Source organism: Piliocolobus tephrosceles, chromosome 1 (genome assembly GCF_002776525.5).
Source record: "Piliocolobus tephrosceles isolate RC106 chromosome 1, ASM277652v3, whole genome shotgun sequence".
Taxonomy (NCBI): Eukaryota; Metazoa; Chordata; class Mammalia; order Primates; family Cercopithecidae; genus Piliocolobus; species Piliocolobus tephrosceles.
Window position 1 is genome coordinate 211,515,133 of NC_045434.1, and position 22,613 is coordinate 211,537,745.

Sequence of the window (22,613 nt, forward strand, 5' to 3'; positions counted from 1 at the left end):
TAAATGTACTCATGAAACCTTCCAATTCCAGAATCTCAAATTGTGTGGCATGCAGAGCATGGGACTAACATGGGAGAGATGGCCGGGCGCGGTGGCTCAAGCCTGTAATCCCAGCACTTTGGGAGGCCGAGACGGGCGGATCACGAGGTCAGGAGATTGAGACGATCCTAGCTAACACGGTGAAACCCCGTCTCTAATAAAAATACAAAAAAAACACTAGCCGGGCGAGGTGGTGGGCGCCTGTAGTTCCAGCTATTCAAGAGGCTGAGGCAGGAGAATGGCGTAAACCCGGGAGGCAGAGCTTGCAGTGAGCTGAGATCCGGCCACTGCACTCCAGCCTGGGAGACAGAGCGAGACTCCATCTCAAAAACAAAAAAACAAAAAAAAAACATGGGAGAGACAACGCTTGGAAAGCCTCACACGTCACAGGGGCTCAATCAAAGCTGGTGTCCTGGAGAAAAGACCCATCGTCCACCCCAGTGGTTCCCAAACCTCCCTGCACATAGGAGCACCTGGGGACCTTAAAGTCCAGGACACACCCCAGATCAATTAAATCACAATCTCTAAGGGAAGGACACAGTTATTCCTCCATGAGGGGTAAAGTTTCCCAGGTGATACCAACGTGAGGACAAAGTTGGGTACCACGGGTCTCATTTATAAATACAGGATTCTGTATATGATCTTATGTTACACATTTTCTTCAGATTTAAATTCCATATTCTTTTTTTTCTTTTTTACCTCTGAGTAAAACAGGGGCAACCTCTGCCCTTGAGTAAAAAAAAGGGGCAACCTCTGCCCCTGAGTAAAAAAAGGGGCAACCTCTGCCCCTGGACTCAAACCATCCTCCCACATCAGCCTCCTGAGTAGCTGAGACCAAAGGCGTGCAGCACCGCGCCCGGCTAATTTTTACATTTTTTTGTAGAGACGGGGTTTCGCCATGTTGCCCAGGCTAGTCTCTAACTCTTGAGTTCAAGCAATCTGTCTGACTCAGCCTCCCAAAGTGCTGGGATTACAGGTGCAAGCCACCACACCCGGCCAGATTTAAACTCCATATTCTTAACTGTACTGACGCTATGTGACTTTAGTTAAGCTGCTTAACCTCTGGGAGTCTGTCTCCTCATTTTTAAACTGTAGATCTTAATATTTAGCCTACTATCTTGAAAAGCGATCATGAAGATCCACTTACATAATGTATAAAAAGGGGCTTTATGAATCATTTAGCACTATTCACATGTGTACCCTATCCCCAGTATTCAGCCCAGCTGAGTTTCACATGAGTTGGTGATGCTAGTCAGAAAGAAAATAGGGTAAGTGATCCTGGCAGTCATCTAAGGGGTCAGAAAGCAAAACCAGAAGTATTCTAACAAACCATCTACTAGTAAAATCTTCCAAATTAAAAATACTATTGCAAAGAATCCATAAAAACAAATGCAAGGGCCTCCCCCACTGAGACGGTGATGTGAAATGGGCACATGTAGAGAAAATGCTTCCCAAATCTCTAGGAAGAAAATGTGATACGACCTTGAAAATGTGCCGAGCTCTACATTCAGCTCAAGTTGCAAACGGAAATGTCAGTGTTTCATATGCAGAGAGCCAGGCTTCAGGACAAGTGCCTGAGGTTGGTTCTACATCTAAGGTGGAGCTAATTCAGCTACTAACCATCTCGTTTGGGTACCCTCTCGCTCTGGCAGCTGGGAACTGGCAGAAAGAGAAAAGGCGGCAATGGGTCAGCCTCATCCTGGAAGATGGCAATAGCGGAGGATGCGAGCACACTGGCGTGCTCAGAAAATGTGTCCAACACATGCACATTCACATAGCCAGACACGAGAAACCGAATCAGCTCAATCTTTCTCTCATGGTCTGAAGGCAGATGAAGATGGGGAATACATTGGGTGGAGAGTGACCACAGGGTGGGGTGGGAATTTGGTGAATGGGCAATGAGGAAAAAGGACAGAAATAAAGAAAAATCAAAACAAGATCACTGAACATGCAGAATAAATTTACTATGCAAAGAAATGCCTAGTCCCCTGACAGTTATGGGAAGTTACATACAAAGCAGAAAGATTTAGGAACAGAGTGATTATCAAAATCTGCAAACAGAAGACCAGAGAGTTGGTAGATAAGGCCCCCTATTGTTTCTTACTTCTTGTCTTATTTTATTATTTTATTTTATTTTGTTTTGAGACGGAGTTTCGCTCTTGTTGCCCAGGCTGGAGTACAAAGGTGCAATCTCAGCTCACTGCAACTTCCACCTCCCTGGTTCAAGCGATTCTCCTACCTCAGCCTCCCAAGTAGCTGGGATTACAGGCGTGTGCCACCATGCCCGGCTAATTGTGTATTTTTAGTAGAGACAAGAGTTTCACCATGTTGGTCAGGCTGTTCTCGAACTCCTGACCTCAGGTGATCCACCTGCCTCGGCCTCCCAAAGCGCTGGGATTACAGGCGTGAGGCACCGGGCCTGGCCTTTACTTCTTATTTTAAATCAGGAACTAGGAATTCTAGTTCCTACTAGATATATACAAGAGGAGCAGGAATACATGTGGATACACAGAACGATAGAAATTCAAACATGACTTCTATTTGAAAAGTCATTCAGAATAAGAGATGTATTCACACAGAGATTATCATGCAAAAAGCAGAGTGAGTGCTCACCTGGCTTGGACAGAGGCATGGGTGGAGGGAAGAACCGGCGGCATGGCTGAGGCGGACTGCAAAGAAAGGAAGACAAAGATCAAGACTACAAAGAGTTATTTATTTTAGAAATTCTCCCCTTTGTGCTGGACTGCAAATTGAATTTCCTTCTCTTCAGGCATTTCACAACTAGGAGTGAGAATGTATGTAAAAGTTCTGTGACAGTACAGAAGGAAAACAACGTTTTATGTATAGCTTCTAAAAGCAGGGAAAAAGAGAGAAACTGTTTGACTTCCACATGCCTATCTCAAGACATTCCATTTGCAGATTTGAGGTTCTGGATTCCAAGTTGGAGTTTTCCAACATTAACGTAAACAGAACCGGCACACAGATGTTAAGATTAACGTAATTATTATTCCTCTTGCTGGTCACTACCATCACTTTATACTTCTCTTTGTGTGAATGTATTTAAAAGAAAAAGCTTTTTGTAATAACTATTTGCAGTGTAGAAATCAATAAACCCCGTTTATTCAAGAGAAAGAAAAACACTACAGAGTTGGATGTTGCTATCAACAGCATGTTTTAATTTCCTTTAAGGGAGCAGACTTTTGCATTTTCACCTCTGGCATAATACCAGATAATAGAGATAATCCTAGATAGTGAAATAGGCTAAATCTCATTTTAAAAATGTCTCCTTCTAAGTCTTAGCTAATAAATGAAATAAGAAAATTCTTCTGCCAACACCAACACTCTGCCATCATCAGAAAGGCCCACCGTTGCCTTCCTCAGCAGTTTTGATGACTGTAATTAGAGCTTCTACTTCATAAAGCTGTGGGCATTAGGAACAATATTTTTTTTTTTTTTGAGACGGAGTCTTGCTCTGTGGCCCAGGCTGGAGTACAGTGGCGCGATCTCGGCTCACTGCAAGCTCCGCCTCCCGGGTTCACACCATTCTCCTGCCTCAGCCTCCGGAGTAGCTGGGACTACAGGCGTCTGCCACCTCACCCGGCTAATTTTTTGTATTTTTAGTAGAGACGGGGTTTCACCGTGTTAGCCAGGATGGTCTTGATCTCCTGACCTCGTGATCTGCCCGTCTCGGCCTCCCAAAGTGCTGGGATTACAGGCTTGAGCCACCGTGCCCGGCCAGGAACAATTTTTTAACAATTTTCATGTTATATTCCTATCACCTCAAATTTCTACCATATTCAAAGTCTCTTCCTATAAAAAGATGGTATTTGAGATCACCCGGTCAAAATTTAATTTGTTCTATCTAAAATCAGCGATTAGGTAGCTATAAGATGATGGTGAAGTTTCTAAATCCCTCAAAAGATTTCTTCCTTTCCAGCAATTGAGAAACTAAAAATCAAAACAATACCATCAAAAATGTTTGCTTATCTGGTCCAAACCTGTTAAGCTCCTGTCCTTGCAGATGAAGCGGGTGCTGCTGATAATGCCCAAAGACTTCAAATACAATAGGCTTGGTTTTGATGTAATCCACAAACGATTCAGTGATCTCCACTGCAATCTACAGCCAAGCAAGATTAGGAAAAGATTACAAGAAAATACAGATTTCTGCTTCAATCAGAACTTTAGGTATTTTGATTTTTTTTTGTCTGTTTGTTTTTGAGACAAGGTCTTGCTCTGTAGTGCACAAACAAGGCTCATTGAGCCTCACCCTCCCAGGCTCCAGCAATCTTCCTGCCTCAGGCTCCAGAGTAGCTAGGACTACAGGCATGCACCACCGTGCTTGGCTAATTTAAAACAATTTTTTGTAGAGACAGCATCTCACTATGTTTCCCAGATCGGTCTTTAACTCATGCGCTGAACTGATCCTTCTGCCTCAGCTCCCGAAGTGCTGGATTACAGGCATGAGCCACTATGCCTGGCCCAACTTTACTACTGCTGAGTGTCCAGAATCTGCTGGGCCTCTTGCAACAAAAAACAGGGTATCCCCTATGTTGTTTTAAATTCTAAAGTAATTTTTCCAAGCTTCAGGTATTCAAGATCTTCCATAATTTGCCTCAACTGATCTTAGCCCCTGTTCCCCTTCCCACGCTTAAAATTCTGGCTCACTCACTCACCTGCTGCTCCTTGCACCTGCTCTCTCTTCTGCTGTGCCGAGGACTGGCCCAGGCTGCAACCCTGCCTGGAAGGCACTTCCATACATCCATGCATGTACTGACTATGGCCTATGTGCCAGGCACAATGCCAAGTTTGACACACCTTTTCTTGTTTATACTACATCCTTCAGGGAGCTTCCTATCCCCTTTCTCCCCCCAACTATCCTCCCCAACAAAAAGTAACTATTTTAAATTAGTTTTCCATTCATATAAATAACTTTCCCTTTCTCCACTCCCACTGCATTTAGTGAATATTTTCTCATGTTCATCTTTGCATGACTGGTGTTTATTTATGCATTTTATTTCCCCTATCATAATTCGAAGCTCACTGGGAGCATCTGAGATTCATCCGCATTCCCCAGTTGTCAGGCACAATCCTTGTGCAAAGCAGCTGATCAAAGTTTATCAGATACATGCTTGCTTATATTTATATGAACATGAAAAAAAAGACAGCATATTTTGTGTTTGCTTTTTCCATCTTTGAAGTTCTCCTTTCCTCTCTTAGAGAGCAGACATGGTTAGCAAGAGAATGAGAGACAGTTTCATGTAGTAGTGAAGATCCTGAATGCCAGAGCTACATTTCTCTGAGCTTAAGTCCTATCTCTGCCTCTTGTAACACTGATGAGTAACTTTATTTTTATTACTACTTTTTTTTTTTTTTGAGATGGAGTCTCGCTTTGTTGCCCAGTCTGGAGTGCAGTGGCGCGATCTCGACTCACTGCAACCTCCCCCTCCTGGGTTCAAGCATTTCTTGTGCCTCAGATGGGATTTCACCATGTTGGCCAGGTTGGTCACAAACTCCTGACCTCAAGTGATCCACCTGCCTCGGCCTCCCAGAGTGCTGGGATTCCAGGTGTGAGCCACTGTGCCTGGTCTGATGAGTGACTTTAATTGCTCTATGCTTCAGGGATTATCTTAATCTATGGTATAAAGGGAAAGACTAAATTACACAAAAACTCTCAGAACAGTGACTAACACAAAATAAACTCTCAGTGAATGTTAGCTATTGTGATGAGGATAATGACTCTGGAACACAGCTTGAGTGAAATTCCATGTAAGAGAGGGAAGGATCTGTTTTCTTACTTCACGTAGGAACACAGTTGTAAAGGGCATTAATGTGTTAATTATACTATCAGTTGCAAGGAAAACAGACTCTAAATCTTAATTTAGCTATAGAAGGTATTTGATATTTTTTATGTTATTTGCAATTGAGCAACGTAAGTATCGAGGGTTTAAAGGACAATGCATTCACTTTAACAAAACTCTTATTAAGCATGCTTATTTTTCTAGGACAGAAACACTAAAACAACTCATTGCATTCAAACTGATGGAAGATTTTATTGGCAGACCAACCCACATTCCACTCACTAGGCCCATTGTAATACAGACAAGAAGGCTTGCTGCTCAGGCCACTGTGGATGACCTCACCACTCTAGCCACGCCCTCTATTGTCTACTCCCCCCCTGCACAGCCAGTGACTTGTACCTCTTCTTATCACCCTTCCTTGGCTGAGAAAACCAAGGTACCAGAAAAACATACGTTTGGCAAAAAAGTCTGGTCACTTACATTCTGCACATGATAAAAGCCCAGGGGACTTCCTCTGCCATTGTTTTTGAGGGGCTCCGTGGAGAATGCTTCATCATGGCGATGCAAAAAGCTTCATAAAAAAATAAAAAGACTCGTGAACACTGTATTAAATGGTTTTATCAGAATCTGTTTCAAGAGCCCAATGTGGATCCTATAGAAAGAAGCATTTCACTTAAGCAGATTCTTTTATTTACATTTCCTTGTCAAGAACCTTTTCCGTATCGCACAGAGGGTATTTTAGATTTTATTTCAAAAATGACTGAAAAATTAACTGATCCTACTTTAGATTTTATTTCAAAAATGACTGAAAAATTAACTGACCCTGATCACTTAGCTATATGGATGTATGTGCAAGAATGCTTTAAAGAGAGTGAAGAAGTGAATTCAATTAACTCCTCTTCCTTTGTAAAAGCTTTTTACTAAAAATAAAAACAATATCATTTTGTACAGAAAAAAATTAGCAGACTCAAGCTTCCACAGTTAGTGCGAAAGCCTGTGGCTGGCATAGTTACCTAAGAGTCTGTTGTGGATTCAAATGTCACCTCTTCCAGGCAGTCTTTCATGACTTACCCTGACAGTTCTGTGTTCCCACATTACTAGTAATGTTTTCTTCCTTAACAGCAATGATTTCACTGTAATAATATATTTGTATGCCTCTCCCCCCACCAGACAGCAAGTGTTTTCCCACAAGTCTCGACACATAGAAGACACTCTGGAAAAATGTGTTGAACCAATGGGCTATATTTAGTTATCTTCACAGATAGTGAGATGTTATTTTTTTCTCTCTCTCTCCCTATTATTAGTCTGAAATAAAAATAACTGCACAGTTAAAGTGGACCCAATACAAAGATTTACTGCCAGATAGAAAAATCCATCAGAAGGACACCCCTTCCATGAAGAAAAAATGGAGAAAAAGAAAACATTTTCAGTTCAGGGGAGAGACCAGTAGTATCAACTTGTTGTCTTCCAAATTAGTTCACCAGTCTGAGAACACCGGCATGTTTTTGCCAAGTGCTCCAAACCCTGATTCCTGTGTTGCTGGCACTGCAGCATTCTTGGGGTTCCCTGGTGAAAGGTGAACTCATTCACAGTGCTCTGTAGCCATACCTTCCCAGCACAGGCCAGAGGAGCCACTGTAAAAACACGGACGCCTTTGAGGCTGCTTTCAACACAAGCAACATGCCCTTTCCCCCAGAGCTAACACCAGGTGGAGATGCCGCTCTTTTTAGGAGACTGCAGGACAAAGGTCAACTCACTATTTTTGTCACTTCAGACATCAGTTAACCAAACAGATGTTTTCCATGAAAAACATGCCTGATTAGAACAGCAACAGTTCCAAAAAACAGATTCATCTGGTCAACACTATCCTGCCTTAAGTTTGAGGGTATGAGTGAAAACACATTAAATAGGTGACATTAATGCTCAATGGGTAATATTTCAACAATTATGAGTTGTAGCAAATAATATTAGTGGCTTACTATATAGTAATCACATTTAATTTAGATCACATTTAACTCAATTTTCTGTGATAAAACCTGTACAGAAGCTTTATAAACTGCACTAGGACCGATGGGAAGGCCAAGGCACATTCTGAGGGGAGAGGGATGGCAGAACCCAAAGCAGCCTCTTGGTGGCACCAGTAGCAATCTGAGGGCTATAGGTATGGAGGGGTCAGATTTCAATCTCTTGTACTGTGGCCCTTTCCAAGTACTGAAAAGACACACTGAAGTTTGGAGGTATTAAAACTGAAGATTCACAAAAAAGTGTTTTCCTGGGGCGGTCTTGAGAAGAAAGCATCTAGAGCACAGGGTTTGAGAGGGCCGCGGGAAACAGCAAGTCCTATGTGGATGACAAATGAGAAGTGTCACATCTTCTCCACATACTAGCTTTTTTCAGTTGATGTAGAATTTATCCTTCCTTACATTGTTTAAATTTTCCTTTTCCTGAGTATTAAATAGGCATAATTGGTGGCCAGATAAGCCACTGCTTTCAGTCTTTTTTTTTTTTTTTTTTTTTTTTGAGACGGAGTCTCGCTCTGTCGCCCAGGCTAGAGTGCAGTGGCAGGATCTCAGCTCACTGCAAGCTCCGCCTCCCGGGTTCACGCCATTCTCTCGCCTCAGCCTCCCGAGTAGCTGGGACTACAGGCGCCCGCCACCACGCCCAGCTAGTTTTTTGTATTTTTAGTAGAGACGGGGTTTCACCATGTTAGCCAGGATAGTCTTTGTGATCCACCCGCCTCGGCCTCCCAAAGTGCTGGGATTACAGGCTTGAGCCACCGTGCCCGACCCAGATTTATTAATAAGACATTTCAACATGAAGAGAACTAGAAAGACTCATCAACAGGCTTATGTGATCAGACCCTACATTCCTGGTAAAGGGGGACCGCTCACAGCAGAGCCCTGTAGCAGGGTACACGGCATGCTCCTCCTGCCAGGGAACCCTGTTGCATTCCAGGACAGGTTTCTGGTTCTCACTCCCATAGGAGTGATGAAAGCATTTTCCTTCAGAGACTGGTTAGTCTTTGTCTCAAGAGTGTTAATCCCTCACACACAAAAAGCACTGTACAGTGCACAAGAGATGTCACCTCGGTTAGCAGCTAGCTAGGAGGCAGAGCAAAGGGGCAGCTTACTTGAACTGACAGAAGATATCTGCATACTCTGGGAGGATTCCACTGGCCTGCAACACTGTTACTCGGAAAGTGAAGGCACTGCCCAGTTTCAGGTGGTTGCCAATCTCTTCAGAAAACCCTTCCATTACCATCTTACCATCCAGCAAAGTGCTTGACTTCAAATCTAAAGAGGGTCAAATGAAGACACAGACGGTTCAAATAAAGCAAAGAGGAGGGAGTTGGGCATTCTTTCCATTCCTAGTTGACGAAGGCCACTATGTCCCTTGATAACAGTCAATATTTTCCCTTTGTCGAAAATGTCCCCAAGCATAGTAAACTCTGTCTACATACCCAAGTCATTCATTCGATTGATTTCTTCTGGAGGAGTGATGACCTCAGAACTCTGACCCTGTCCTTCCACAATCCTCAACTCCTCCAAGGACAGACCAGAACGAGTCATTGCAACAGACGAAAAGTCACTCTGAAAAAAAGGCAGGGGCAGGTACATGGTAAAGTAGTATAAAAACGTATTTTTCCCCAGTTGCCTTACTTCTGTTTATCTGCCCAACAAATAACAGTGACTGGAAGACTGGAAAATTATATGGACTGAGGGCCGTCTGAGGAAAGGCAATGAATAAAATATGAACGTTGAGTCTATACACCTTTACCTTCATAATTGTTAGACATGTCCCATATTCTATTGAACTACTCTGTGACAACCAGCACCCTATGTTTTTCAGTTTCACAGGAGAAGTGGTCTCCAATGCTGAACATTCTTTTTCTTTCCACAAGGTTTTCCTTCTTCCTGAAGGGTTCTCACCTGATTAAAGTATTCATTATCAAAAGATATTTTAGCTGTTCCTGACTGTCGAATTCCAGAGCCATAATCAGGAGCTTCTTCATCCGCTAAAGCAGAAAAAAAAAATTAGGAAGAATTGAGTGAGACTACACAGCGGGAGGAAGGGAAAAGGCTCTTGCTGGATTATAAACTCAAGTCCTTTGGCATAAGAGAATGATACCAAAGTAGAAACATGGCATAGGCTGCTTCGCACTCTACTCATGTAGACTGATCAACTTCTTCAGCTCAAATGAGACTAGTCAATAAAGAATTGGTTTTAGACTGGGCGTGGTGGCTCACGCCTGTAATCTCAGCACTTTGGGGGACTGAGGCAGGCAGATCACAAGATCAGGAGTTTGAGACCAGCCTGACCAATATGGTGAAACCCCGTCTCTACTAAAAATACAAAAACTAGCCAGGCGTGCTGGCACACGTCTGTAATCCCAGCTACTCAGGAGGCTGAGGCAGGAGAAACCCTTTAACCCGGGAGGCGGAGGTTGCAATGAGCCGAGATCGCACCACTGCACTCCAGCCTGGGCGATAGAGCGAGGCTCCATCTCAAAAAATTCTGTTTTATTCTTGAGATTGTTCAAATGTCACACCTAGAAATACTGACTGTCTCCATGCTGGCAAGATAATAGTCAATAATACCCAACAAGTATTTGAAAATATTATATTGTACATGTGGAGAAGACTTCCATATACTCAATACTGGTGATTGTGTCACAAGTTTCCATGGGGGAAAGGCTGAAAGGTCACTGGACACAGCACTGCATTTGGCAATTAAGACAGAAAGATTACAGAAAACGACCACATTCTTTCCTCAGAACATAGGCCGGATCATGGAAAAATGGAAAATACCAAAATCTTTTCTTTTTCAATTGTTTTTTAAGAGATGGCGTCTCACTATGTTGCCCCAGTTGGCCTCAAACTCCTGGGCTCAAGCAATCCTACCTCAGCCTCCCAAGTAGCTGGGACTACAGGCATAAGCCACCATAAACAGCTTGTATCAGCTTGACCTGTGCATTACAAAACAGCAGCCAAACAAATGTCTATTATAAGTACTCTGAGAAAAAAAAAACAAAACTAAGGAAGTCAGAGGCCTAACAATCCTTTGTTAATAATGAAGCAGTTAAGATACATTATTTAGGCCAGGCTGGGCATAGTGGCTCATGCCTGTAATCCCAGCACTTTGGGAGGCCGAGGTGGGTGGATCATCTGAGGTCAGGAGTTTGAGACCAGCCTGGCCAAAATGGTGAAACCTCATCTCTACTAAAAATACAAAAATTACCTGGGTGTGGTGGTGGAGATTGCAGTGAGTTGAGATTGTGCCACTGCGCTCCAGCCTGGGCAACAGAGTGAGACTCCATCTCAAAACAAAACAAAACAAAAGGCTAATGACTTGTCAGGTGCAATGGCCCACACCTGCAATCCTAGCATTTTGGGAGGCCAGGGCAGGAAGATCGCTTAAGCTCAGGGGTTCAAGACTATGCTGGGCAACATAATGAAACCCCAACTCAATAAAAAACTTAAAAATTAGCTGGGAGGTGGTGTGCATCTGTAGTCCCAGCTATTCAGGTGGCTGAGGTGGGAGGATGGCTCAGCCTGGAGGTGAAGGATGCAGTGAGATATGATTGCACCACTGCATTCCAGCCTAGACGACAAAGTGAGACCTTGTCTCGAAAAAAAAAAAAAAAAGGCCAATGACTTTTACATAGTTAATGCAAGAGCTGTTCTTTAACATGTTTAAGAAAATCTCTTTACCCCATTATTGCAAAATAGCAGTAGTCTGGACTAAGCAGGATCTATTTGTGATACTTGGGAACAATTGCTAGAAAGGAGCAATAAAGGCTTTCTCCAAAGTATGTGTATGTATATTACACATACAAACTCTCTACAGTTTGTGTAATATAAGCATGACCCACGTGGAACTGGCCTGCTTTGTCTCTAGACAAAGAACTCACAGCTCTCATTTCAGAAGAGGGTCACCTACCTGCGATGGCCTGTACAGCCACACGCAGAAATCCCCGCACTTCACCTTTCTCACTGACGATGGCCACCCTGTGGATCAGGGGCACAGGATACAGCAGATTGCTCAGGTAAACAAATGCCCTGGAGACAGAAACCAGGAGACAAATGTCAGAGCATCCATGGAGAGAGAAACTGCTTTCAGGTTCACTGAGAACATCTTCCTGCAACTGTGAGCTGACTTCTGGCCTTGTCTTGAGACCCCTTCTCAGTCCCATCATCTCAGATTTGCCTCCAGCTGCCTTTTCAGCACAGATCATGAACAAGCAAATGCTTGGCAGAACTGTTGACGAAGACCAACACACACCAAATCACGCTCTAAAACTTAACTACTGTAGGAAGAAGAGTCACACCTGGAAGCAGACTTTCAAGATATTGCTCTATGAATGCTGCTGGGGGCAGGTTAGAGAAGCCCATTCAAGAGCTTAACCTTTTTTTTTTTTTTTTTTTTTTTTTTGAGACAGAGTCTCACTCTGTGGCTAGGCTATAGCACAGTGGCATGACCTCGGCTCTCTGCAACCTCCAACTCCCTGGTTCAAGTGATTCTCCTGCCTCAGCCTCCCGAGTAGCTGGGATTACAGGCACACACCACCATGCCCAGCTAATTTTTGTATTTTTAGTAGAGATGGGGTTTCACCATGTAGGCCAGGCTGGTCTCAATCTCCTGACCTTGTGATCCGCCCACCTCAGCCTCCCAAAGTGCTGGGATTACAGGCGTGAGTCACCGTGCCCAGGCAAGCCTAAACTTTTAATTTAAGAAATTATAAAGAGGTTTTGTTTCATTTTTCCCAATAGATAAAACAGAAACCAGGAGACAAAAAAATGCAGGAAAATGGGCCAAAATAGTTAATAACTCTAAAATAAATTCCATATCACAGCATTACGGGTCTTTATTGTTTTTTGTTTGTTTGTTTTTAAGATGGAGTCTCACTCTGTCACCCAGGCTGGAATGCAGTGGTGTGATCTCGGCTCACTGCAGGCTCCGCCTCCCAGGTTCACACCATTCTCCTGCTTCAGCCTCCCATGTAGCTGGGACTACAGGCACACACCACCACACCTGGCTAATTTTTTTGTATGTTTAGTAGAGAGGGGTTTTCACCATGTTAGCCAGGATGGTCTTGATCCCCTGACCTCACGATCCACCCGCCACAGCCTCCCAAAGTGTTGGGATTACAGGCATGAGCCACCACGCCTGGCCTACGGGTCTTTATTGTTACCTTATTTATTTATTTATTTATTTATTTATTTATTTTGAGATGGAGTTTTGCTCTTATTGCCCAGGCTGGAGTGCAGTGGCGCAATCTCGGCTGACTGCAACCTCCACCTCCCGGGTTCAAGCAATTCTCCTGCCTCAGCCTCCTGAGTAGCTGGGATTACAGGCATGTGACACCAAGCATGGCTAATTTTACATTTTTAGTAGAGACAGGATTTCTCCATGTTGGTCAGGCTGGTTTCGAACTCCTGACCTTAGGTGATCCTCCCACCTCAGCCTCCCAAAGTGCTGGGATTACAGGCGTGAGCCATCATGCCTGGCCATTCATTGTTACTTTCAGAAATGACTATTATTGTCTGGGCATGGTGGCTCATGACTGTAATCCCAGCACTTTGGGAGGCAGAATAGGTGGATCACCTAAGGCCAGGAGTTCAAGACCAGCCTGGCCAACACGGCAAAACACCATCTCTACTAAAAATACAAAAATTAGCTGGGCGTGGCGGCGTGCACCTGTTGTCCCAGCTACTCGAGAGGCTGAGGCAGGAGAATCGCTTGAACCCGGGAGGCAGAGGTTGTGGTGAGCCGAAATTGCACCACTGCACTCTAGCCTAGGTGACAGGGTGCGACTCTGTCTCAAAAAAAAGAAAAAGAAAGAAATGACTATTATCTTCAGGCAGGGTGACTGACAAGGTGAGGTCAGCAGACACATATGGACAGAGAAGCTCTGCAGCCAGAAATTTTTGAGTTCTAAGATTAGAGGAGACTCTGAATGGGCATCAAGACAAATGTTAAGGGCCAGGCATGGTGGCTCACGCCTGTAATCCCAGCACTTTGGGAGGCCCAGGTGGATGGGTCACCTGAGGTCAGGAGTTCGAGACCAGCCTGGCCAACATGGTGAAACCCCTTCTCTACTAAAAATACAAAAATTAGCCAGGCATGGTGGCAGGCGCCTATAATCCCAGCTACTTGGGGGGGCCAAGGCAGGAGAATCGTTTGAACCCGGGAGGCGGAGGTTGCAGTGAGCCAAGATTGCACCATTGCACTCCAGCTTGGAGGACAAGAGTGAGACTTTGTCTCGAAAAAAAAAAAAAGAAAAAAGACAAACGTTAAGGGAGAAGATGACAGTTGATGCCTAAAAGGTTTGCTTTTGCTCCTAGAGTTCAAAACCTAATTCAGAAATGCATAAGAAAAAGGTAAATTATAGCTCTAACATTTTATATTTCAAGCAAACTAGCAAAGTCTTATCTTTGGTATTTTCTTCTTCTTTCATTATTTTGTAGCTATTACTTTTTTAAAAAGTAATAAAAAACTGGTGGTCACAAAGCTAAAGAGTGTTCATTCCAATTAGTGAAAGGGAAATAGAATCTAGTTCCTAGTATGATTCTGGTCTTCCCATTTGGTATATGCTGATCTTCGAACATAAGACAAAAGACAAAGATAGACACTTGTATCAATAAATCAAACAAAACCAAGTGACACACATGCTTATCTGATGCTTTTCCTGCTCTGAAATCTATTTTAAAAAAAGAGAGGAGGAGGACGGACTGGGTATTTGGGATTTCAACTCAAAGTAATGAAAATTATGAAAACAGACATAATACATCACAGAAAAATACATGTCAATATGACTAGAGCATAAATGAAATGCAAATGAAAAATGTAACAAAAATAACTGCAAATGAACACTAAATCAGATGAAATAATGCCACTTCCCTTTCAGTCTGCTCCAAAGCAGGAGAGAGAAATGCTAAGAAACAGAGAGTTGAAGCTCTGGTGTAAAAAAATGTAAGAATGAAAAGTTCTAAAAAGTTCTAAACAAAACCATCAAACAACAACTACTGCAACAGAATTTAAAAGACTAAGAATTTGGTGTAAGGTATCAAATGGATAATTTCACTTTCAAAGTCAATGCATACACAGATCACTCTCCTCTATTATGGGCACCCCAGCTAGACTTGTCCATTTCAAGGCCTGGGCCATTAAAGAGCCATTGCACATGTCCCCTGCCTGAGGTCCTCTCTGCACTTGATGCCTACACCTCATGCCTTTGATGTTTTGTGTTTTTTTTGAGACTGGGTTTCACCACGTTGGCCAGGCTGGTGTCAAACTCCTGATCTCAGGTGATCCACTCACCTCAGCCTCCCAAAGTGCTGGGATTACAGGTGTGAGACACCACACCTGGCCTCGTGTCTTTGATTTCACATCTTCAGGTCTTATTTCAAACACCACTTTCTCATAACAAGTCCCCCAATGTTATGTGATCTCCGGCAACACACACAACTGTTTCATCATTGCTATAATTTACATTTATTTGTGTAATTATTTAATTTATGTCTGTGTCATCCATCAGACTGTAAGTCTATGAGGGCAGGAACCATGTCTGGTTTTGCTCACCACTGTCTGCAGAGGGCTAGGCCACTCTATAAATATTTGGTAAGTGAACATCTATGTACATAAGGGAACAGGAAAATGATTTCTCTCTTATCTTTAAGTAGAAGTGGAAGCTTTTCCAGAAAAATGGGTTATACCAGAAGCAGAAAAGCAAAGCCATCCAACTTATACAAGGTTGATTTTTCAGAGCCACCTCATACTAGATATTAACTACACAGAACACATTTAGATTCCCAACTATATCTAATTTATTTCAAAAAATAGCTATTCAAAAGCAGGAGTCACTTTTTTTTTTTTTTTAAGAAAGCTTATATTAAGCACACATTACATTAAAGCACTGTAAAGATGAAATTGCCTGTCTGCCTATGGCAAAGGCTAGTCCAAGTGTGGGAGCATTGAAGGCCATTATTATAGATTTCCCTTTTTAGATAATTCTGTAATTCTATGGCAGGGACATCAGCTCCATGACTATACAATCACACATTCACTAGACAGCACCTTGTCATGTTACCAGAATATAGCCCTTAGCTCCAAATCAATGCTATATAAACATTCTATTCTGAAGCTTTTTAAACAGAATTTTCATAATTACTCTGCATTTTTGAGAATCCTTATACTTTGACCTAGCAGACTGAAGGAGAACAGGGATGAGACAGGGGAAAATGTAAAAGATACATTAGCAGAAAGTTCAATGAAGTTACTTCAAAAAGGGAAACAAACTGGTCAACATAAAGATAAGAAAAATTAGCAAAATTACGGTGCTACTTATAGAAAGAATGTCAGTTAACGTACTTAGAGAGATCACAGAATAATCATCTTTAACCCCCTTTTAACCCAGAAGACTAACTTCAATATTTTACATTTCATCCCAAATTATGACGGATGGTTCGTAACATCCCAGCATGCCATAAGAGAATAGCTAAAGGGACAAGCTCTTTTCATGTGCAATATAAAGTTTTAGCAGAGGCAGTCATGGCTAAAAAACAAACTTACTAATGGAATTTCACAAGAAACTAATGTTTTTTTTCCCCCTAGACGGAGTCTTTGCTCTGTTGCCCAGGCTGGAGTGCAGTGGCGCGATCTCGGCTCACTGCAACCTCTGCCTCCCGGGTTCAAGTGATTGTCCTGCCTCAGCCTCCCGAGTGGCTGGGATTACAGGCACAACCCACCATGCTTGGCTAATATTTGTATTCTTAGTAGAGACGAGGTTTCACCATGTTGTTCAGGCTGGTTTTGAACTCTTGACCTCATGATCTGCCCACCTCGGCCTCCCAAAGTGCTGGGATTATAGGTGTGAGCCACCGCACCCAGCCACAAACTAAAAATTTTACAAGTGAATTATATTTGAAATTATATGCCAATAGGGGAAATCCAATCTTGTGAATCACAAAAACAGGAAACTAGTTACTTTCCTTACACATACAACGACACTACACAACTGGGTGATGTTGCATTACTGTAAATTTTGTTTGTAGAAGAGAAATGTAGTCAAGGGCAAAAATGGAAAGCTATTCTTCACTTTACTGATTGTTATTATATTATTTCACTTCCTCCCCCAGTCCTTTCTTACAAGGTTAGAACCTGAGAATCTAAACAAATGGAAAAGTCAATTCCTAAGCCACAGCTCATAAGTATTTTATGTGAAAATCAAAATAGAGTTGATTGCTTTATACCTATACTTACATCTGATATGATTAAAAGAAATAAAACTATATAACTAGAGACAAAACAATACATGTATCCTCAGTTAATTTCCACATTAAGCGGGATTGTCTTGAGTTTCCATACAACTTCTTCAAAATACAAATGCTTCTTAGTAGAAGTCTTAACCAGGATATTCATTTTTGCTAGTGTAGATGACAGAATATGAAAGCTGAAAAAGATCTTTATGGCTCTTTATTTCTACCTGTTACTCACTTTACACTTGAGAGCCCAAAAGGCTTCAGTTTAAGTTGCTTGTCCTAGTGACAGAGATGGCCTAGGACCCAAGACTTCTCCTGACAATTAGGTCAGCCTTCTCCTCACTATGTTACGTAAGATGAAGCTGACTACTCTTCACTGCAATAGTATAGAACACAAGCGAACAGTTTTAGAAACTGTGTAATTAGCATTGGGACAAAGTTTATGGCCAGAAACTTTTTGGTTAATCCAATGGGTGCTCTACTGTTGAACTTATAATTTAAATTACCTCAGCATGAAAACTGGAGATGAACAAAGACACTAGTATTAGGAACATGTACATAGAGAGTTCTGCATCACTGACAGATGGATGCACAAACTGAGAGCCAGAGACAATGCCTCAGTTTGGTGAACTACTTTTAACACAAAGCAGTTTCATATAGCACCGAACAAATATTCATTGTTTTTTTTTTTTTTTGAGACAGAGTTTCGCTCTTGTCACCCAGGCTGGAGTGCAGTGGTGCAATCTTGGCTCACTGCAACCTCTGCCTCCCGGGTTCAAGTGATTCTCCCGCCTCAGCCTCCCAAGTAGCTGGGATTACAGGCACCTACCACCATACCCGGCTAATTTTTTGTGTTTTGAGTAGAGATGGGGTTTCACCATGTTGGGCAGGCTGGTCTCAAACTCTTGACCTCAGGTGATCCATCTGCCTTGGCCTCCCAAACTGCTGGATTACAGGCGTGACCCAAAGTGCTAGGATTACAAGGGTGAGCCACCGCGCCCGGCCAATATTCACTGTTGATGGGGTCAACAGATGATTTTCTGAGCTTTATCATTATAAACCCTATAGGTTAAAATTTTAGCAGATGCCAAAGATCCGTAGACAGGCTCAGTGAAACTGGCCAAAGAAAGGCATCCGTTTTAGGTAAAGGAGAAGCTTAACTTTCCTGATTCTTTTTAGGACTCAGTAGACTAAGCAAAAAATAAACTTTACTCCTGAATCTACTTTTGTCCTCTGACTCCTGCAGTACCACAAATTCTTCAGCCAAACCTTGGCCTCGCACTGCCCCCTCTCTCATGTTATCTCCATATGCTTTTTCAATCACAATCCTTTAAAAAGGAAACATCTAGACCATAATACTATTCACTGAACCCACCACATTTGACTCTTAGCTTTACTTTCTCCTTTGGGGTTCCCTTCTTCAGAACAAAATTACTGGACAATTTAAGACAAGGTAGCTTCCATGCAGTCTTCATATACTGCTGCGTATTGTGCTGAGCAGACTGAGGACCTCACACACAATGCCTGAGAACTGTCTCAGCCAGACCAGCACTGACAAAGAACTTGAAGTATTAGAGAACTTGAAAAAGAGCATTCATGAGTTGAATTGGCTAATGCAAGGTTATCCAAAACTGCGCAAGCAGGGAGGCCTTCGGAGCAAGAGCTGGTCCCTTTTCGCCTTTCTCACAATAACCTCACCAACCTTCCCACTAAAATGAACCAAGGGGATCGGTCGTAAAACGGGTCATGCCCGTCACTGAAGAGATCTGATCCCTCCTCCGTCCCTGCGTCAGAGCCGGCGTCATCCACGAATGCCTCATCATCAAAATCCTCCATCTCATCTTGCTGCTCGTCAGCCAGCTCAGTGATGTCGGAATCAGCCGTGGAAAAAGTGGGGGAGGGTGTGCGGTCGGCAAGGCGCTCATTCACACAGCCGTGGAAAATGGGGGAGCTAGACACCAGGTAAGACGCCAATTAACACAGCCAGGGAGAGAGGAATAGTTGGTTAAACAGGAAGCAATAGGTGCCAACAGGACAGAATCCACTGGGGAATCAACACAATAAAAGCAAATGGAAAAGCAAAAGGATAAAATAAGCATAAATCATTTGGGTCAGGTGAAAGGGAACAAGGGCAAGTTGAAAAAGTTATGTAAGGACTGATCCTTAGAATAAGAAAAGCAAAGGAAACATGTGAGTAGACCATCCTAGGTAAATACTGTACTATAACACGTTTACATTCTCCAGTTCACATAAAAGATCAGCATCCAGGCCTCCAAGGACCCACTCAACATCAAAGTGAAACAAGAAGGCTTTCAATCTTTACTGAAATGCTCACGTCATCTTGGAGCAGAAACCAAAATGGATGAAATGGTATATGGCAAAGCAGTACATGCTTTGCTAGGGTAGGTTGTGTTTGGCCAATTCATCTCTTAGAAAAACTACTTTGCTATCAGAGTAGAGTGGAAAAGATTTACTTCATTTCCACAACACACTATGACTTCAGCAACTTCTTTTTACCCAGCCTCTTTAAAAACCATCACAGGATTTTCTTTTCCTTTTTTTTTTTTTTTTTTTTTTTAGAGAGAGGGAGTCTCGCTCTGTCGCCCAGGCTGGAGTGCAGTGGCGCAATCTTGGCTCACTGCAAGCTCTGCTTCCCGGGTTCACGCCATTCTCCGGCCTCAGCCTCCTGAGTAGCTGAGACTACAGGCGCCCACCACTGTGCCCTGCTAATTTTTTGTATTTTTAGTAGAGACGGGGTTTCACCATATTAGCCAGGATGGTCTCGATCTCCTGACCTCATGATCCACCCGCCTCAGCCTCCCAAAGTGCTGGGATTACAGGCGTGAGCCACCGCGCCCAGCCCATCACAGGGTTTTCTGCAATTGAAAAAGCAACTCAAATTCTGAAATAATAGGCTCAAAACTTAAATTTCCCTGTTTTGAAAATTCGAAACCTCTAAGAACTTGATTCAATATGGACTCATAGAGGCACTATGTGTTTTCATTAAGTGCTGGAAATAATATATAAAAAATGAGGCTGAAGGGGACTACCAAGGTGCAATTCACCCTTGCAATGACTAAAGTGGGATGAATCGCTTTTTAAAAAAAGGAAGAACAAATCAGATCATGAAGAGATTGTGTCTGATAAAGTGTACTATGAATTTAAACTGTGTAGGATACAGGCATAAGTTTTCTTTTCCTTCTAAATTTATCTTAATTACATAACACTTCGTAAGTTTAAAGTCAGGGAAGATTTAAATACTTTGGCTGAAAGTTTGAGACTCGAAACAAAAATGCCTGCTGAATATAACTGAAGGGAAATATACCAAATGATGCAGTGGTTGTGAGTGGATAAGATTACAGACAAGGCCTTTTTACACTCTTTTTTTTCCTCTTAACTTTTTATATTATCTGCTCAGGTTTGTTGAATAAAACTATTCATTATTTTAAAAGAAGATATCAACAAAATCATCACATACCTCCCCACAAGTTTAAACCAGTGGAACCGATCATAGAAGGGATCGCTGCCAGTCACAGTGGTCTCGCTTTCGTCTTGGGCACTGGAGGCCATCTCCCCTGCCCTATCATACATCTCTCGCATCAAATCCAGCCTCTGCCTATTTAGTAAACACAAAGCACATTGGGTTAATATAATGAAATTGCATTAAACTTTCACTTTGGAAGCATCTTCCATTCAAGATTTTCTCAAAAAAAAAAAAAAAACAAGAAAGGAGTTGCGCCACTATTTAATGTTACTTAAAAAGAATGAAGGCCAAAAGTACGGAAACCAACACTCAGTATCTAAAGTGTCTTGATTCTAGAGACAAGCCATCAAAAGTCAAGAATGGCCACCTATCCTCTACCGGGTGAAAAGTCGTAAGGGGGAATACTGTAGATCAACTGTATGTGACACCTCAAATACACTGAGACAGGGGGAGGTATCTCATCATACTAAATATAAAAGAAGCTAGATTATAACTTCCATGTTTATTATTGATTATCCTGAGGTCCAGGATAGAAAAGATAAGTTTCAAATCTGAAACAGAAATATGATGAAACTGGAAAATTTAAAATTTAAAAGAGGGTCTATGGAGGGTAAACTTAAATATCTACAAATGTCAGAGGTGTGTGAGGAGTGCAATTTATTCACTTAAAAGAAAACGGATGGTAATACCATTGGCCAGCAACAGCGTTTAGAAAGTACAGGGAAGGAAGCAACGGTGTCCTCAGAGAGAGGAAAGTTGGAGGGAGCTCACTGGAGCAAGTCATTGTTATTTCCTAAATAAAACAATCAGCCTTTATGAATGTTTTCATACTTGAGTTTCTCCAAAGACCAATAGTGTGTTGCTCCATTCTTCAAATCCTGGACTTCTACTGCTACCACTGTGCGAGGGAAAGGCCTGTCCTCGTGAGTTTTTTCCATCTCAGTGGGAAGTAATTCAGGAGGCAGAGGGGAGTACAGTGTGTCAGTCAGCAGAACAAACTGAAACTGCACCTGAATGGAAAGAATAAACCATTGACAAATGGTTTTCAGCAAGCAAGCTTCAGAGATGAGACGATACAAACATGCCCAACGGGAAAGAGGTCAAATGTGCTGTATGTGCTCAACAAATAGCTTGTGACTAACTGAAAAATATGGCCACCTGTTAGCAGTCACAGGGAATAACCCTAACTTCAAATTAAGCTATTTAAGGACTTTGTTTTCCTAGCCTGGCAGTGTTTTTGCACATACTAAAATCTTCTTCGGGGGGAAGGCACGGGGGGGACAAGGTTACACTCTGTCACCCAGGCTGGGTGCAGTGGTGCAATCACAGATCACTGTCGCCTCCACCTCCTAGGCTCAGGTGATCCTACCACCTCAGCCTCCTGTATAACTGGGACTACAGGCATTCATCACCAGCCCAGCTAATATTTTTTTATTTTTTGTAGAGATGGGGTTTTACCATGTTGCCTAGGCTGGTCTTGACCTCCTGACCTCAAATGATCCACCCGCCTCGGCCTCACAAAGGGCTCAGATCACAGGCACAACCCACCATGCCCGGCATAAAATCTTGATAAATATATTTTGATTTACTGAATGAAGACTTCTAATAGAATTTATACCAGAGACCAAAAGGTGGACCACAAAATGCATATCTAGTCCCTCACTAATGAAAGAGGATGAAAATACAGCAAGGTTTCCCGTTTTAAATTCAGAGGATTGCAACTACTGCTCTTAAAAGCGTTTATTTGGGCCCGGCGCGGTGGCTCACTCCAGCCTGGGGACACAGCAAGACTCCGTCTCAAAAAAAAAAAAAAAAAAAAAAAAAAAAGTGTTTATGGCCAGGCACGGTGACTCACGCCTATAATGCTAGCACTTTGGGAGGCCGAGGGGGGCGGATCACGAGGTCAGGAGATTGAGACCATCCTGGCTAACACGGTGAAACCCCGTCTCTACTAAAAACACAAAAAATTAGCCAGGTGGAGTGGCGGGTGCCTGTAGTCTCAACTACCTGGGAGGCTGAGGCAGGAGAATG

General features: G+C 42.6%; 1 protein-coding gene across 2 annotated transcripts in view; it reads right to left on the minus strand.

Moving 5' to 3' along the window:
- Positions 1–22,613, minus strand: part of KIF1B (kinesin family member 1B) — a 178,760-nt gene that overhangs the window by 38,151 nt on the left and 117,996 nt on the right. Inside the window, exons 23-32 of one of the 2 annotated variants that reach the window (XM_026449767.1) lie at positions 21,414–21,592; positions 20,577–20,714; positions 18,801–19,049; positions 11,778–11,896; positions 9,767–9,852; positions 9,298–9,427; positions 8,968–9,130; positions 6,318–6,408; positions 4,038–4,156; positions 2,653–2,708 (exon numbers count right to left, since the gene is read on the minus strand). In XM_026449767.1, the coding sequence (XP_026305552.1) occupies positions 2,653–2,708; positions 4,038–4,156; positions 6,318–6,408; positions 8,968–9,130; positions 9,298–9,427; positions 9,767–9,852; positions 11,778–11,896; positions 18,801–19,049; positions 20,577–20,714; positions 21,414–21,592 (1,330 nt within the window). The remainder of the gene's footprint in view (positions 1–2,652; positions 2,709–4,037; positions 4,157–6,317; positions 6,409–8,967; positions 9,131–9,297; positions 9,428–9,766; positions 9,853–11,777; positions 11,897–18,800; positions 19,050–20,576; positions 20,715–21,413; positions 21,593–22,613) is intronic. The other variant, XM_023215308.2, reaches the window with a different exon arrangement.